This window comes from Mastigoproctus giganteus, chromosome 2 (genome assembly GCF_048544385.1).
Source record: "Mastigoproctus giganteus isolate SK-2022 chromosome 2, ASM4854438v1, whole genome shotgun sequence".
Lineage (NCBI taxonomy): Eukaryota > Metazoa > Arthropoda > Arachnida > Uropygi > Thelyphonidae > Mastigoproctus > Mastigoproctus giganteus.
The window spans coordinates 8,757,494-8,776,168 of NC_143576.1; the positions used below are offsets into that span (position 1 = coordinate 8,757,494).

Sequence of the window (18,675 nt, forward strand, 5' to 3'; positions counted from 1 at the left end):
TTTTTCTTTTAACTCCTGGCAGCTACTGACAAATACGTAAGCCATATTCGTTCTAGCTGAAGCCGCTGTCGAGTGAAGTTGGAGCGTGCCTTTCTGCTTCTCGACACTTTTAATAGGGTCCATTGTGACAGGAAATACCACCTGAGACGCCTTTTAGAGTCCGCAGGGGTTTGCTGCACAGTTCGCGACGGAGATTCATGCGCTTTAAGAAGGTTAACATAGCTGCAGTTTTTCTTCTTTATTCTGTCTCCAGAGCAAAGAAGGGTGTTGTTGGGAGTAGTGTTTAGTCCGGTTCGATTAGTTAAATTGTTTTTATTGATTCCTCCGTGTTTATGAGTAATCCCTAGAAATTCAGTAGCGTAATTTATCGCTGCAATCCCAAAATTTTGAGTAGATCTTTATTGCGCACGAGTATTTCCTCCTGCTTGATTTATGCATGCGAGGATCTGCAGTCATTAAAGACAGCTTATTAAAGGGAGTCATGCTCATCATTCACATAAAGGCACTGGCAGATCTGACATTTATTTCCTAATATCGATTTCGTTGCAAGCATCCAGCTGAACTCGCGCAATCGATGTGTTGCTGAAAACTGCATTTGGCTTGGGCAAAGCAAAACCAACCAGTTCATGCCACCGTTCAAAAGTAATGTATGCCAGTGCTCGGAATAAGAGATGAGGAATTCCTTAAAGCACGATTAGCTGCGAAATGGCTCTTAAAAAAGCTAACCTGAGATGTCCCGATAGTTTTAGTGGTCGTTAAGCCAGGAGTGGGGATGAAGGCAAACGATATCCACCACCGTAACATCAGCAGTGGCGAGTTCTGCTGCCCAATCGTGAAATAAAGAGTGTTAACTGTCCTACGTTAGGAAATTAGCAATGCGTTGAGTGTCAGTTCAAGCACGCAGGCACGGGGACTGAGCTGAGTACGAAATAATTATGCCTTAATAACGCATCGTATCATTTATCTTACCCACGACGTTAGGACAACGGAACACTCTGTTAATAATGCATTGCCTCTCTGCGACACGGATCATGTGGCAGATTTTCAAACAGGACAGGTTAATCACCAATTCCCTTTACTGCTGGCGACTGCCGCATTAAGGGTTCTTGCATTTCCACCTGAGACCGGAGTCGCATGACGGAATATACACATCAACATCAGAATATACTGAGAATCTTTTGGTAACCGAACAGCTACCAAAAGATTGCGAGTGCTCACATTTGTTAGTCGCCAGAATACCCACTTTAAAGTCCAAGGGAAGATTTAGTTTCTCCATAAATATGGAGAAAGTGCAGATTTCGAAGAGTTAGGTCCTCTTAAAATCAATGGTTTGTCTTTAAAAGTAACCGCTCCCGTCATGCACTGCATTATTTACTAAAGACTCCATTATTGAACAGAAGTCATTGCAATGCATCGTGGAAGCGCGATGTATGGTCTTCAGACTGAATACCCCTTTTAACGTAACAGATGCGCGTTTCTGGAAGTGACTGTTCTAATGAACTGCGCTAAACAGGGTCTTCGTTCAATCTCGCACGGTGATCCAGAAGACTGGATCACCGTGTGAGAAGAATATAGAATCCATATTTCTCTTGTCGGATTTACTATTTCAGGAAGTAAAAGACCCCAATTAAAAACGAGAGAAAATTTTGGCTTTCATGTTGTAGTTGCTTGGTTGCCGACAGCAGTTCATACCTCTCAAGCAATTCTTGTTGCATTTAGCAGCGATCTCCATACCTTGTATTGGTGTTTTAGGAGCATCGGCGACTAAGGCCATGTTGCTCCGTGTATATTGTCTGTAAACTGCATGTGTTCTGAGGTCGACTTTCTGTTTTGCTGGATGAAAAACAAACCCGCGTTTCCAGTAGGAAAAAAACCTATGCTACCCTCACCTGAGACCGACCAACTCAGCTACGTTTCGAAAACGACCCATAAAAATTCCTCCCGTCATCGACTGGACTCGAACTCAGGTGTTTTCCACCCGGTGTGGGGAGGACGGCGATCCTACCAATTGTGCTACCCACGAGGGTTCCCTACCAAGTATAAAAGAATTTAATTTGAGACATCATCGGTAATTTTTACAATTGTTTCTTATTGATACAGACTTGCTTATGCTGTTTTCCATCAACTGTCATAACTCCTGCTACTTTGTGGGAGGATCAATGGAATTCTTCATTGGTCTCTGACCGTTGAGCCTGGAACGTGTCTCTTTTGAAGAAGAAGTACCGATAGTTGACTCTGCGTGCTTCTTTCGCTTCTTTAAAATATCCGGACTCTCCTGTGAAGGAGCATCACAAATACACCCTGCCCGACCTACGTACTTCGATCAAAATAGGGTTCCATCTGGACACTGGTGGGAATTCTGAAGCCTCCTCTTCGCTTCAGGTTTCTTGGCTACTCTACTCTTGACTACTCATCTTAAGGTATCAAATACGGTACCATGCTCTGCTGGATTCTAGGGACTGTCTGTCTGCTTAGAACGTAAAGAAACAAAAACCTTTACTATGTTTCTGGTAGGCCTACTATTTATTTTTTGGTTATTTCTTTTATTTTTGAGGATTTTTTTTTCAGCGTTAACTTTAAACAATCTCGAGTTAGGAATATGGGGTTCGCTAAACGGAATAGAATTGGTTTGTGTTTATCTGATAAAAACAGTATAAAATGAACGGATAAGTGAACTTGGCTAATTTTGATCAGATGGATATCTAACAAAGATTTTTCTTCGTGTCTTTGAAGTATTTCTCAAAAACAACTGACTAAAACCACTGGGACTTTCTGGAGCGTTCGTGGAATGAATGTCCTACTCTTATGAGTGCAGTCGCTTCTGTGTACAATTTAAAGGTGTTAATCATCCAACTGCCCACCGCGGATGCAATTTATGGCTGCAAAAACTCTGTTCTCGATACTAGTGCGAAATCAGTTTTCTTTCCATTCCTTACCGCGGAGTGTCAGCCACTTATCCTCCTTCGCAGAGCTGTTGACCTTTGAAACGTCAGCGAGTGCCACACATCTCAGGAAATACAATTTCCATTGATTGTATTTGTAGTCATGCAGCAATCCACGGGACACTTTATTCCACCGCACGAATAAGAAATTCTGCCTCTACAAGAGAAATCTATTTAATGTTCTGTTTAAAACTAAACACCGACTGGGTGATATCTGTATGTTTACGTCTGAATTTTGTTTGTGTAGACATCACTATGATAGATGATACTGTTGGGATTTCGGGAGAATGGAGAAAGGCATGATTGGATTACAGAAACTTTCGAACAAAGATAGATAACTCTGGGGACAAGATGAAAGAGATGAAAACTGGCCCAGCTAATGCACCAGACACATGGAGCTCGAGACTATTACTCTGTCTGTAGCGCAAACATCCGAATAGAATCGCTTAAGAAAGACAGAGAGTTGTAAGTATCTTAACATTTTCGAGAAAGCTAGAAATCGGTTAACGCAGAAGTGTCGTTGATAAAAGCCCTACACAAAGTTTAAAGTTCGAAGATTCTCATAACAAGATAAGAAAGAAAGCTGGTTGCTATGAGTCCTCCATTAAACATTCGGTCGTTTTAGTCTTCTGAAGGTTAGGTTTTCGGGAGAATAAAGGTGCAGAATTTTATGGAATACGTCAGTCTTTAGCATACAGAAAGGCTGTGAGTGCGCATTTCTTAGACATTTGTAAGCAACAAATCAAATCAGAGGTTGCCTGTATCCAGGAGACACGGCTGCTCATCGAAGGTGATAATGTCGTTACCTCCAGTCCGATAATGCGTTGCAACTGTTCGCTATTTCTGCTTCATTCGTTCGCGAGAGGAATACTGCGATTCCCTTATCACCACTGACGAATATTTCGACAGATGTTACTGCATCTTCGCTGCTGGGTGCTATCCTGAACGAGGAGTATTGACAGACAATTGCTTCTGTCCCGCCGATAACATCTTGGTCTTAAAGTCGCGATGTACATTTGATTCACTCGATTAATTGATTCTCATTCAAAGAGGGCCATCACTACCAACTGAGACAGCATGAGGAAACACCTATAATGAAGTTTCACTGTTTCTTGAAACTTTTCGGAGTTTATCGGAGATGGCTCCTCCTCAGAAATGCGCATTTAACGCTACAAGAAAGGAAGAACGCACCTGGGTTATGAAAAGAGCGAGGAAGCCTTCAAATTGTCTTCCGCACTATTTACTCCCCTCAAGTCTACTGAGATTATGTTGTTCCAGAAAGATTAAAATCACATTAAAATGCGATCACTTTTTACACATCTGGTGCGAGATTTACTGTTTACAAGAACAGCACAATGTACACAAAAAGTAGAAGAAACAATGTTATCAATAGTAGAAAACGATGCAAGAAAGAAATTTTATAGAGTATCACCCAAAACAAAGGACCTCCCGCAATCCCCTCCAACAGTTTTGTAATTCTTCCTTGATTTATTCAAACTACTCACTTCCACAACATCAGACGCAACTTTGTTCCAACAATCAATTATTTTCTGGCTGACAGCAAATTTCCGCACATCTATTCTGCAAACATCCTTCCTCAAGGGCATAAATTCAAGTGCCTATCTCCACACGCAGCAATTTTTAGAACTAAAGCCTTTCCTTGGTAAGACACCCCTTTGTTCCTCTCACCAATTTGTTGCCCATAACCGTACTCGTTCCAGCATATTTACATCCTTCCCAAAATGTGGCCTCCAGACCTGTTATTCAATGAAGCCTGCAGAACAGTACCCAAGATGTGGCCTAACTATTGCATTATACAATGGGATAATCACCTCCTTATCCTTGCTAGCAAAATCCTGACTGCATATTATTGATAAAACTCCGTGAGCTGTCCTGGGAGCCTGTCTGCACCCAGAGAACTTCATATCAGACTGCACAATTACTCCCAGATCTTTTTCAATGTCCACAACCCTGAGTATGGTACCACACAGTTGGCACGTTATTCTGGGAATTATAGATACCCTCATATGCAGCACCTTGCATTTATAAATGTTCAATTGCCACTTCTCGACTTATCTGCCCAAATTTTCTAGACCGTGTTGCAGTAGCATACCGTTATTGCTGTCATTAATCACTCTGCTAACCTGTGTATCATCTGCAAACTTCAACATTTAGCCTGACACGCCTTGATCAATATCGTTGATAAATATAGAAAACAACAATGAGCCCAATACCGAACCCTGGGGGACTCCACTAATAACATTAGTCCACGAAGAGCAAAGTCCATTGATTTCCACACGCCGTCTTCTCCCGCTTAACCATCTATAGCAGCAACTTGCGTTGAATATTATTACATTGACATTTCAAATGTGATTACACGTTCTGAGGAGGAGTGATGTAGTATGTCAGAGTTGTACAGTCCCTCTGAAACGTTATGTAATTAGAATATTATTTCTGAAAGAGAATGGTTTTGAAGTGTATGTTATTGTACACTCCATAAGATAAATATTGCTGTATGGATTTCCTTAGTTAACACCCGCTTACTTGATGTCGTTTCAAAATCATATTTAAGTTCCTTGAGATTGTCAGCGGCTTACTGCTCTGACTTAATTCGCATCAAACTTTTATCTTTCCTCATCTTCTGAAAATTTCAGTAATATTTATTAAATTGTTGCTTGCCCAGATTTCTAATTATTTTAAATTACCGTCAACCTAATTAACCGTATTCATTAGAGAATTCCGTAATTAATTGTCTAACTGTAGACATCAATAAACGCATTTCTTATGGACTGCGAGTGTCCTAAATGAAACGATGTTTTCCCAGAAGGAAGTGCGCAGACTGTTGGAATTAAAATGAAATGCTTTACTTAATTTTTTTCTCGCTTTTAAGTTAAAGAAGGCCTGAACGAGCTTCTGTGGTAAGGATGAATACCAAGATATACATCTCTGTCTCTTTTTAATGCAAAGGTTTCACACGATATCAGATCACCCTCAATTATAATGCGTCTTATTTGCTATTTTGGTTAGCGGCTAATCAAGGCTGCGTTTACAAGGGCAAATCACCAATTTTAGATTGGTTGAACCGCTCATAATGTAATTACCATACTTATTCCAGTGTACACGTTTATGAAGACAACTAATCAGCAGACCCGGCATTAATTTCCTTAATAAATGTGCATTTTATTCAGAACTAGATGTGTCCGGCTACTTTTAATATCTTGGAGTATTTGCTGCATTTTGAATGAGTTCGGGGCTCTTCCAATTCATTAACGATCTTTCTTCGAGCAAATTTCTCCATTCCTCAGGAACTATACCATTCCACAAGAACACTCAGGAAATGTTTTAAGCAGACAGAACACGCATTTTCTCCCTAAATGTCCAATGGAAACCCCTCCGGTTGTTTCCATTGGACATTTAGGGGATTCAACTTACTATTGACCCGAAAAGAAAATTGCAAACTGCGATCTGATTAAATTCTTAACGATAATACTTAATAAGTGGTAACTTATTTAAGTAATTAACACACACAATACACAGAGTATTGTGGTAATTCTCAATTTAGTAGACAACGAGTTCCCCAACTAGAAGGCTTTTGAGAGAAAAAATAAAAGGGTTAAACGAATAGGGAAGCTGGAATTATAGAAGGACTGGAAAACAAAAGAGCACCGATGAGTGACAAACAGCGAAAGTAATGAAGCTTTAATAGATTATATCGGCACACTAATATCTGTCGCAAATTTCTAATTCTCTTACTGTTTAGTTTAAATGGAATTAATTACCTTTTTTGTCCAAAAGTAATCCATATGATTAATTAAACATCGGGGTAATAAATAAATTATTAGCGAAGTGTATCGGCGAACACACGCTTCCCGGCAAGAGTGATTATCATAAATCGATCCTTGAGAAAATGGCTTCTTATGCGTAGGGAGGGAGCGGCAAGATTTTTCGCTTTTAGCGTGTCTACTACTTGGATGCAGAAGACAGAAACTCGCGAGATAAATCAAAATGGCCAATTCTACTTCTAAAAAGGAATGCCGATTAGTCATTTAAAAAACTCAAGGGATTTCGGGTATGAGCACCACTGAGTCATCTGTCAGCTCCAAAACACACTCGTTGGTGTCATGTAAAAGTGCATCGCAAAGAATTTGTTAAGTTCTAAAGAATAACGAATGAGTAGGGTAGAGTAGTTGCAGACACCCAAAGGATAACGCCTTTTTTGTTTTTCACAAGGGCCTGGTCTTAATTTAACAAGGCTGACGAAGTACAATGATACGATCTTGCAGGACATGCAGAAAAGTGAACAAGATATAATTCCTAACCCAAAGTTTTTCTTGCTACTCGAATATCCAATCCTTTGCGTGCATAGAAATGTAGTCTTAAATTCTCTTAATAGATGGTTATTTCCCTGCATATCAACAAGAAGTAATAATCTAAGATGGCGGATGACCTTGCAGAAGTATTGTTTTCTCGTTGAAAGTTACTTTTCGATTAGTGATCTTATATAAAAGCGAACGCAAGAGATGTGCCCTCCTACCCACTTCAAATGCTAGTTGAACTGATCATTGCTGGTAGCATTTGTTCGGCCACAATATCGCCAAACAAATCGATACTTCTGATCACCTGCATGCTACACCTTTTTGTTGTTTCTTGTAACGAGTACTCTGCTAGTCAACTCGCCCGTCCAGGGATAAATATACGTAGTCAAACTGAATAAATAATAATAATAATATTATTAGATTAAATGCAATCCTCGTATCCACAAAATGTTTTTCATCTTTAGGTCAAATGTCATAGTTAAAATTTCGGGATTCCTTCCAACAGGCACTTGCAACCAAACAGGCTGCCCATTGGAGGACCTGGAGAAGACGAGATCACTGCTTTGGTATCGCTGACGCCGTTACTCCTTGGCCAAAAGGAATATATGCAACTTTTTCAATCTTCCTACTAGGACGTAACATGAAATTGTATGTGGTAATCATGCAGATTAATCTATCTCTAATGAAAAGAGAGAGGCAGACTAGTTTAACAACTGACAGTTTCGCTGGACTTTGAGAATCTAAAGACTGAGCTGTGAAATTATTGAAAATGACCACCTATTAATTTTATGTTTCCAATTATTATGGAATAGCATTCAAACTTTCAAGAGCAATTCATGATAAAGGTAATCGATAATCCACCCTAAGAAGTGAGTTAATCTTTGGAAAAAAATGCTACAATTTAAATATCAAAATCAAGTCACAATTCACATGACTACAAAACTTCCTTGGAATTTTAGATATTGCTTGTTAGTAAACTACACAGATCTCCATTAAGAGCACCGGACCAAATCTTTAACGCACTCATTTAAATAGTTGAAACCTTTTTAGTCTCAGAAGGTATCTTATGATATTTCAGTACCATATAATTTTTATATTTTATTTCCAGAGTTCTGTACTGATCCAACAACTCTTTTTTGGAGACAGAACACCTCAGTTGCGAAATAAGGCAATTTAGATTTCTTCAGAAATTGTGGTAAAATATTTCGACGCACTCACCAATCTCATGGGATACACTGAGTTTTGAAGGTTTGGGGGCTGTTATCTCATTAATAATTAAGATTCTGTCTGTCCTTATGTGCATTTATTAAGCTAAGGTTGTTAAAAGTTGACTAAATTTCGAAACTTTGACGCTAACAAGGGTTATGCTGTATCAGATTGGATAAAATAATGGTGACTGACATGAGTCTAGGGTTTCTGGAAAGTGCAAAAAGATATCAGCTGGCCGTCTGTTTCCTTTTAGAGAATTAATAGTACTACAGATTCGTATGTTATGGTTTTTAACGCGAAAAACAGTATCCATCAGGGGTTGTTTGCTTTATCCAAACAGCGTTCCATCTGCAGTTGGCGAGTGTGTTTATCTTATGCGTGTGATTCATTCCAAAGATGATCCGGCAGGAATTTTTAGAATGAAAAATCGCCTTCATCCACTGCTCACTGACAGGGAATTTGCAAACACCGCGCTAATGTTCTTGCGCACATTTCGTACTTTCCCCTGCCTTAGACCTTATTTAAAGATTACGTGGTTTAAAAACACGACGTTAATAAACTCCGAAATCTTCGAAACGCCGCCTTTTAAAATAAGATTCGGAGCATTTCCCATTCAAATGCGAAGTGTTTCTTTATCCTTTTTTGACAGGTTATTTACATACTTCTATAAATGTAAACTGTATATTTTTGCACGCGGACGCCCGAATGATATATATAAGATACGCTGATGACGTTCATTTACTTTTTATGCGCTCGCTTAAATGGCTCTTTTTATGTTTGCATGTACTGCAGAGGCTGTCTAAATATGTTTCCAACTATCGCAGGGAGAGTTAAGCAGTGACACGCTTGTATATTGCCTTTGGTAGGCAGCCAAAATGGCGAGAATTGCTCGAGCAGGATGCATCCGCTTCTCAAAGGTACAACTAGTTCCGACACAGCGTGTGTGCGGCCCGGTTTTCGAACAGAAGACATATGATGTGGTACGTGACGAGTTAATGACGTCTAGAAAAGCAACCAGTAAGAAAATATTCATTAGTTTAAGGAAATCGCCGGTTAAAACAATGTCTGCCAATGATACCATCTATTTCTACAAATAGAAACACCGATTCCAAGTTACCTTCTACATCAGCTGAACAGCCAATGTAAGATCTGGGTTTAACAAAAACACCGAGAATAATTCGTTACAGTATCAACTGCCATGGCAACAAGCTAAAATAAGATAAATCAATCATCCCACATTGAATAATCAAAATGAACTATTCTTAAAAATGTTTGGCAAGTTCCAAAACTCACGAAGACAAATCTTCGAGAGTTTTGGAATTTACCATGTTAACTACACTATATTTTTTCTTAAAATGGTTATTAAACATGGGCAGCTGAGATTTTTAACACAATATATGCTTTAAACAGAAAAAAAGCTAATTTAAGACTCTTCCAAGTGTGGTAGAAGTTTCACCACAAGTAGAGCTGCGCTGATTCAACAGTCCACCAGCATTGAAACTTGTTAGGTCCATCCAGAGTACTGCAGTCGTTATTCCAGTGTGGCAAGGAGATCCTTTGTGAGTATTAATTTCAGAAAAGTTTTAACTTTAAGAGAATTCAATCACCTACCTCTAGATCTTAAATAGGGATCCTCGTAAGACATGCGTCTGTCTTCGAAGTTGTCGTAAATGGTGGGGTCGTCACCTTGGCTTTCCTCATCAGAGGAACTGCTACGGTAGCGGTCGTCCTCTGGAACGCAGGGTTGACCTCGAAGGCGGGACGTTAGGTGAGGACGGAACTGATCCATAGAGTCGGAGGAAAGGGCCTTTAGGGGCACTTGTAGGAAAATCTCTACGGAATAACGAAAAATACGAATACCATTGTGATTGATTTCAAAGGGAATTGCAATTTCATGTAAACTAACAATAATTTCTATTTGTTACCATAAATATTATTTATAAACCCGCTAACTGTGAGGGGTTCTTGAAAAGCTATTTAGTTTAACCCTACGTACAATGAAACGTTTGCAATAAAGATATTCATTCATTCTCTCTCTCTCTCTCTCTCTCTCTCTCTCTCTCTCTGATATATATTGAAAACAGTATCGCAAGATAGGACAAAAATATTCTGGTGACTGCGATTATATTGATTGGAGGGATTATATGATAGAAACCCTGTGGACTTAAGGGGCACTGCGTCTTATCTCGGTAGTTTTTTCAGCATGTCTGCCCGCAGTTAATAGAAGGGACTCGTTTTGTAAAACTATGATTCATTTGAACGGAGGAGGTGCAGGGGCTTTTGCTAATGTTATTGAGGAGAGAGAAATTGTTCTGGGAAACTGCTAATTTTGGTTAAGGGATTCGTTCACCCTCCTGGAGAGTACTGCATGCAATTTCCAATTACTTTACCTACAGAAAGAGCTGAATAGGCACAAAAACCGCAAGCACACGTACCCCAGGAAAAATCATGCTTAATCTTTTACAACCCTGATATGAGCTGCATCATAATTTGTATGAAGTGTCAATACAGCAATGTCAGCAGATGCAAAAGAAGCCATGCTTTTTATCAAGCGACCAGACCCCAGTTTCAAGACTGTTCCAAACTTCAGATGGGCGCTGAGTCTGTGTGATGTAAGATGACTTTCTTTCCATAAAGTAATGACAGTGTAGTTATAGGACAAACTCTGAGCAGCACGGAAAAATTCTCTTTATATATCTTGAATGGGTAGGCGAGTGTGACTGCCTCACTATGAGCAACTTCAACCTTCTTACAGATTGTAAATCGTGGACCGGAAATACATGCCAACAGTTTTGTCACCATTGCATATTGAAATAAACAGCAATCAACTGGATGACCGTTGTTTATTCCAACATGCATTTCCGAATTTAGGTGATTTGTTGGTTGTTGTAGGGTTTGAGGCGCATCAGCAACAACTTAGGCTATATTTAGAAGTATAATATGTCTGTAAACTGCTGTTCTATGGTCGATTTACTGTTTTATGGACGATAAACAATGCTACCCCTTCGACTGAGACCGACTAACTAGCCAATAACAATTCCTGACATCATTGATTTGGGATTCGAACTCAGGACTTTTCAACCCAGTGTGTGTTTGTGAGGGGGGGACAGTGAGTACACTAATTGTGCTATCCACGAAATCAATTTAGGTAGTCTCGGACTTTGACAAACGCATTTTTAGAGGCCTTAAAAAATAAGGTTTCGGAGACATGGACTAACAGTAATTACATTTCTCCAGGATCTCCGGCCATCCTGGGGCCCTGGAGCAAATGTACCATGGTAAATCCGGCCTTTCAAGATATCATAGAAGGTACAAGGGACTATAATATCCTCGCTCTCATCACCGATTTAAAGTACATAAAAATGTGTTCTAACGGATTTCTGTGATTAAAAGCAAAGGGTGAGGGCTTCAATTTCAAGAGAGGAGGTCTGCAGTGGATTGAAATATTTCTTGGAACTCTTTTACCTGGAGAGAGAGAGAGAGAGAGAGAGAGAGAGAGAGAGAGAGAGAGAGAGAGAGAGAGAGAGAGAGACCTATACTGCTCGATACAAGCTTATTACGGAAAGCATTCGAGGAATTTTTACAGAAAGCCAAACGCATTCGTTCCAGTGGACAAGTTGCGTAAAAGAAAGTTGTCGAAGTGGATGACAAGAGAAATTAAGGAAAAGATTATTGAAAGAAAGAAAATAAAGGATGAGACGATTCTTCCTGGATCAGGGTCTGCCAAAGATGCGAGTTTGATAAAGTACTAGGTGGGTGGTCAATTTTTGGCAATGGAAAAAGTACGAGTGACTGGGGGAATTTATTGCACGAAAACACCACACGAAAGGTATAAGAATCTACAATGCTTTTGTGCATGGCTTAGAGGTTGAAATGCTATTTTATATTATTATTATTATTATATTAGACTTGAATTTCTGTAGATTGTAATTTTCAGGAAAAACGTATGAAGGAAGGTTGTTCCAGAGAATAGAAGTTTGTTCGGAGTTATTTTTTTTTTCTTTTTTCACAAGGGCTGCTATGGCTAAAATGCGCCTAATTGGTGGTTGTTGATTAAATCAGTTTGGAAATATTTGAATAAATCAGGGAATTTAGTTTCATAGTTGATTTTAAGTTATTCTACTTTCATATTTTGTGAGAAAAATCCATCGCACATTAACTTTTAGGGGGATCTGAATGGGCGGTATTGTGAAGTGAAAATAAATGTGTTCATAGGTATTGTTTATATCATGTTATCAGAGTATCTTTCTTTCATCCAGGAAGCAAGTGGGACGTCAGACTGTACGAAAATTTCCTCTCGACTGGTCCATGGGTTTGTTATAATCAAGGTGAAATTTTAATGTCTTGGACGAAGCTCTAAGTTGGTTTCTGCATCGTTGATTTCGAACTGGCAACATTTGTTAACTTTGTAAGCCAGAGATTTATGCCTGAAGAGTAACCTGTGCAGCTTTCGTTGATATTTTCACCTCGTTTCTATATCCATACTCGAGCAAATAAACTGTACCCCTTGAACACGCAAATTAAAGGGATGTTCGAAATGTTTGCAGGAAAACTGGACATTATTCATCCAAGTTGAATACTGAAAATGTGGATTATGATTTGAAGTTATTTCACTGAAGTCAGAAGAAAGAATGGCATCCAACTCTCGGGTTGATGTTTGCTGCGGAATGTGTGTTTGAGAGTGGCAGCATTTCTGATAAGCCGAACTGAGGATTTTAACCAGATTTAAGAAGGCGAAATGGTGTTCGGAAGCAGTGATCCCTCGTTGCTGCTTATACTTTTTCAAGTAGTGCGGTAGTCTAGACTTGCTGTCTGTGTGGGGCGAGTTGGGAAAAAAAAACAAAACAAAAAAAATGCCGCACTAAGACCTAATGACCCGAGCATGCATGATGGAAGAGAAAGAAATATCCTAGGCTGACTGCGAGGTGGGATCTCTCCCTCGCGAGAGAGATGCGGGTATCGAACGTGGGGTACTCTCGTGTTGCGCAGTCACATGACAAACTCCAGAAAGATGTTTACTGGCTCGTAGGAAACTGCTTTGAGTCCATACGCCACAATCCTGGTCGAATCGTCTTTTCTTAAGGTGACCAGACATCGAAGCCTAATTGCCCCACAAAAGATGAACAGAAGGCACCTTAAAGCTGCGGCAGGAGCGGATATAAATCAAAGCAAAGGCGATTTCAGTATGCAGGATGCCATGTAAATTCTTCGAGGGATGCCACTGCGTTCAGAATTCCTTCTCATCTTCCACGGCAGTACTTTCGGGACCTTGAGCATTACCGGGCAGAGCGTATCAAAAACTGACTACAGAACCGTTAGCTCGGGGTGTGCGCGCCTTTCCTCCGGGAAGGCGGCAAAGAATGGAGGATCAGGACTGAGCGAAGAAGATGCTGTCAGATTTTCCTTTGATCCCGCGGGGACAAGATGTGCAGCGAATGGAAAAAAAGCGACAATAAAAGCGGCTTAAGACTTTTGTAGCACTGCACATGCGCCTGGCGAAGCGCATTCGTCTTTATTGGTTGGTCTTTGATGAGGTTCGGAAGACCGTTCTCTCCCACCTGCCACTCTTTCACCTTCGTTAATCTCCCGGGTGACCCGGTGGCAGCCGATCAAAGCGACTGATTTCCATTTCAACGGGATATTGCGACTCGAGAGCTTATTATTTGGCAAATTGGTATAACAGGAAACCGGATTGTTGGCTTTGTTGTGCAAAAATTGCCAAAAAATCTCTCTATTTCTTTTGAAGTTTCTCGTGAAAGGCACCGCGCTATAAAAGCGGTGTGCATACGAAACACAACGAGACAAGTGACTCCTCGAGAAGAGGCTGCGAGCTATTATCTTTAAAGTCCGTTTCATTGTGAGGGCGCACTGCACGAGACGAACCACGGGCGAAGACAGTGCGTTTGTCCCGATAATAACAAATAAAGTTCATTAGAAGAAAATGCTTGTGGAGAGAACGTGGTGGTGACTGGAATGAGCGATCGGCGCGGATTCCGGTTCCTTATTCGCTTAGCCAACCACTCCTATCATAAAACGGCGCTGTGGTGAACAGCTGCACCGTGATATTGTCAAACATGGAGGCGCCATTGCCAAGGTGTTGGGTGCAACAGACAGGGGGGGACTCTCGGAAGCCAATACAACGCGTCGGTTATCATCTTGAAAACACGCACCTAAAGTTGGACTTCCTCGCTGTTATAAGATTTCTTTCAGCCAGTCCGCACTTCTGCTTTTCGCTCGATTTACGGTTTTTTCGTCCACCCTTTCTGATCGTTAAATGGCTTCTTTCCCTTTGAGACGTCAAGTTCTTTTCTGTTAAATAAATATTAATCAGGCAGCATTTTTAATTTCTCGTGTGGATATTTCTCGGTTCAACGCTTCTCTTTTAACTTTACTCCCGAAATATTTATTTCAACACAACAGCAGCCATGTCTAAGAAGATATACCGAAGAGACCTTTTATTCTCGATAGCCCAGATACGGTTCTTGACCTTGTCTCAATATAAGATTCACCTACATCAGATGGACACGAGGACCAGCCTTTTTTTTTATCAAAGGTCATCCTAGGAGATCGGAGGGAGCTTTAGGGTATGATCCTGAAACGAAGCAGCGGTGTTCTCTGTGTAGAAGCCTTTCATCTGCAAGCACGAAGAGAGTTGGACAAGTTCGATCGGACGTCAAGAGCGTATCGATCGTGGTTTTTGATATCGACAGAATCGAGCACTCTAAACTCATTTCGGAGGGCCAGAATTTAAAGGGAGGAGATGAAATTTTGGACATCCAACAAAACTCGAAATTGATAGCGCAAAAAGAGCGAAACAGGGGTTTCGGAAGTGCTTGAAGCAATAGCTGGACACACTTAGAAGGGTGGGGGGGACACCAACAGTCTTTAAGTGAAACCATTCTTTATGATAGTGGGGACAATTTTGGGCAGCACTTCGTGTACTCTTTGCTTTTCGTCTGTTATCACTTTGTTATCACTTCTAAAATTTAATCTCTTTTCGAATATTTCCGTTACAATTTTTTTAAAGACTTTTTGAAGCTTTTCTGCCTACGAATGCATTAAATATTGATTTTGATTAATTTCCATTTCTTCATATTTTCTTAATGTACAAAAGCAAATAAACACGAAAACAAAAACATTGCGAGGCGGAATAAAATATTAATAATGTATGCGATAAAAACAGAAAGTTCTTTTTTTTTTCTAGCTAATGAGTCGGGGCAGCATTCACTTAAAATAATGATATAAAACATCTTAAGAATATTGCGATACCATTATTTTACAGCAGGGGAGAGAAACAGAATTTTTTATGGCACTGCAGCTTTTTTAGAATTGCAGCATTAATTTTGTTTATTATGAAACGGCTGAAGTTAATTATTAGGTTCAGATAAAGCCGCATTTTTCTAAAATGTAATCTTAAAAGGTACAGAATTAGAAAGATGGCAGTCGAATCCGGGTGATCTTCGCGTATCGTCAGTGGGGAGTGGAATAAAGCGATGCGAGAGAAAGACAAAAGGGAAAACGAGAAGTGAAAAAAGTATCTACCAGTTGGAGGATAATAGAATGGATGAAATATGGCCAGAGGGATGGATTGATAGATGAGAGGGATGATTGCGAAGGGAGTTTTCCAATAAAGGGATAGAATCAATAGTAAGTTGAGACGATCTGCTACTCAAATGAAATTGCCGAGTGTGGAAGACACTGCACATCCCCAGCATTGTTCAGACTTCACACCGGCCCTGTTATCACATCTACGCTCCTCCAATTTACGTCTTAACTGAAGCAAAACGCGAGAAAATCTTCACCGAGATACTCATTACAGGAATAGAAAGACCCACCAAGTTTTCCTTTAGGTGTTTCAAACAGGAAAAAAAAAAAAAAAACTTCTGATGGACTGGAAATGTTTTTCCTTTTTCCCTCTTTTTGCCGCACGGAGAGTAAAGAACAAACCAAGTAGCTCTGGGGGATTAACGCCTAATCTCCATTTGCAATGTCAGTTTATCAACGGCGAGCAGACTCTCCCGCTCGAGTCCGTTGTCATAGAAACCGAATATCCCGTAGTCATTAGCTGGTCGGCTACCAACCCGGCGAGAGAGAGAGAGAGAGGAAGACTCGTTTTTGAGACAGAACGCCGGCCGCCTTTCGGGGACATTTAATTTCCTGGGTGCCTTAATTTCTGCGTCAGCGACAAGAACGAAGTAGAGGTGGACATGCCCTTATCGCCCCGTGTCGTGATAGGCCAAAAGGCTATTCGAGATAAGCCGCCTCTGGGGTCACTGAATATATATAAAAAGTTCTGGACATATTCTCGCCGGTTCTGCGAAATGCCAATTACAGGCGTGGGCGAGCTGGATAAAAAAAGCCAATTTGAAAAGTCAATCCGGGACTGCGAACAGGCACACGCTAACACCGGATACCTGTTTGTTTTACCTCCACGAGTACCTGCGCATTCTCGGATTACAAGAGAACTTAATTCGCAGGAGCCACTTCGAAAACAAACTTGGAAGCCACTTGAATACTAAAATCTTAAAAAGTGCGAATTATGGCGCGAGCTGACATGCAAAGTGGCTACAGTGGCGACCTCTGTTACAGAGTCACCTAATCCTGTTTGCTCTGGAATTTAAGCGCCATTTTTAGGGTCGGGTTGAAACGCTTCAGGTTTCCTACACTAACTATTCCTAGATATTAGTTAGAAGAAACCAAGAGTCGCTTTTGTGTTTAATTAATCTGAAGAACTGCTTAGACTTCGCCCAAAGAGACGTTGGCTGCAAGTTCTTGAAGAATGATACTGCTGGAAGCATCCTGGGTTGAAATCAATTGTCCACAATTAGTCTTTAAAATCCGATATTGTCCACAAGACGTTGATGTTGCAGTTTTTCTACATAAAATCCGATACGAGAAATCTCAGCTTACAGAAATCGTTCTGGTGCAATTTTAGGAGCAAATCACGATGGTGAACTGCATTTATACGAGTACCTGATTTAGGAGGTGAATCTGATATAGGAGGGAGGCCGTAATTGTGCGTGTGTTCCTGCAGATGAAGAGTGTGGGAAAGGGTGCATTAAGGCACAGGAAACGTCACAAAAATTTGATTGAAAGTCTTTAAGTTGTTGAAGAGCAGCAGCTACAGCTGTCACATGGAGCGTGTTTGTTTGTAGCTAGCAGCTGTCTCGAGAGGGGATCGGTCATTGACACAAATGGTGTTATGTGATGTGTGCCCGCTAGTGGAGAGAAAGAAGGCTTAAAACCCAGGATCGATGTCAAGAGAACTGCCACTCTTGACGTTCGCTGCAGGGACAGGAATATCGAGAGAAACACGCTGCTGGACAGGCATATTTTGGGCGAATATTCCAGTAGAAACTAGCGCGCACAGTGAGGAATGCCAGTACGCCAGTAGGGAAGGTTGCCGTATTCATTCGCTTAATTTTCACATCTTACGATTTTAGTTTCTGTCAATATGCTTGAAAGAAAAAAGTAGAAATTTAAAAGTTACTGTTTTATTCGAATAAAAATGACATTTTTTATTCAGAGGTGTACGTACTTTGTGAGAGATCACCCGCTCATTTCTGAAAGGAACTAAGAAAATTTTGCGAGTAAATACTTTTTTTTTTATTTGACGAGGAGTTAGTGAAATAAAGGAAGGATGCGAACCTTATTTGGAAATTGCTAACAATGCGTTATTGGTGACCGATTGAAGAAATGATCACGAAGCACAGAAGAAGAAGAAGAAGACATCAAATTTTCCTTCTTTTCTCTGCATGTACACCTTAAGATGAATCAAGTGCGTGATCATTTCGAGAACAATTACTCTGTTTATTGTCTACTTAGAGTAAGAATAAAAGCGACTCCAACACTTTAATTCGCAAGATTGGATGGCTGGTCTTTTACAACTAACACAAAAGGACGTATGACGTGTGTACGAGGACTAGCACGTGAGAAGAAGCAGACAATAAGGAGCAATGAAAAAGGGGAGAATTTGCGGGAGACAAAGCATTTACTGCGTGTTACAATACGCGGGCTAACCAACATAAAACATCGTCGAGGGCCCACAATGAACACAAAGAGGCAGACAAATTGCCAAAAGCCATTTACCGCTACAAACCTAACAAATTGGGGACGAGATCACGTGGGAAGAAGAAGTCACCGGCAAAAAAAAAAAGATTTGTCGTAGTAAAAAGGATCTTCGCCACATTAACCGGCGAATCTCGAAG

At 40.4% G+C, this 18,675-nt stretch overlaps 1 protein-coding gene across 7 annotated transcripts in view; it reads right to left on the bottom strand.

Moving 5' to 3' along the window:
- LOC150089152 (teneurin-m-like) overlaps positions 1 to 18,675 on the bottom strand; it is a 936,894-nt gene that overhangs the window by 323,623 nt on the left and 594,596 nt on the right. For all 7 annotated transcript variants that reach the window (XM_090388112.1, XM_090388138.1, XM_090388082.1 and 4 more), the window contains one exon: positions 10,079 to 10,300. In XM_090388112.1, coding sequence (XP_090244238.1) covers positions 10,079 to 10,256 — 178 coding nt within the window. In that variant the 5' untranslated portion in view covers positions 10,257 to 10,300. The remainder of the gene's footprint in view (positions 1 to 10,078; positions 10,301 to 18,675) is intronic.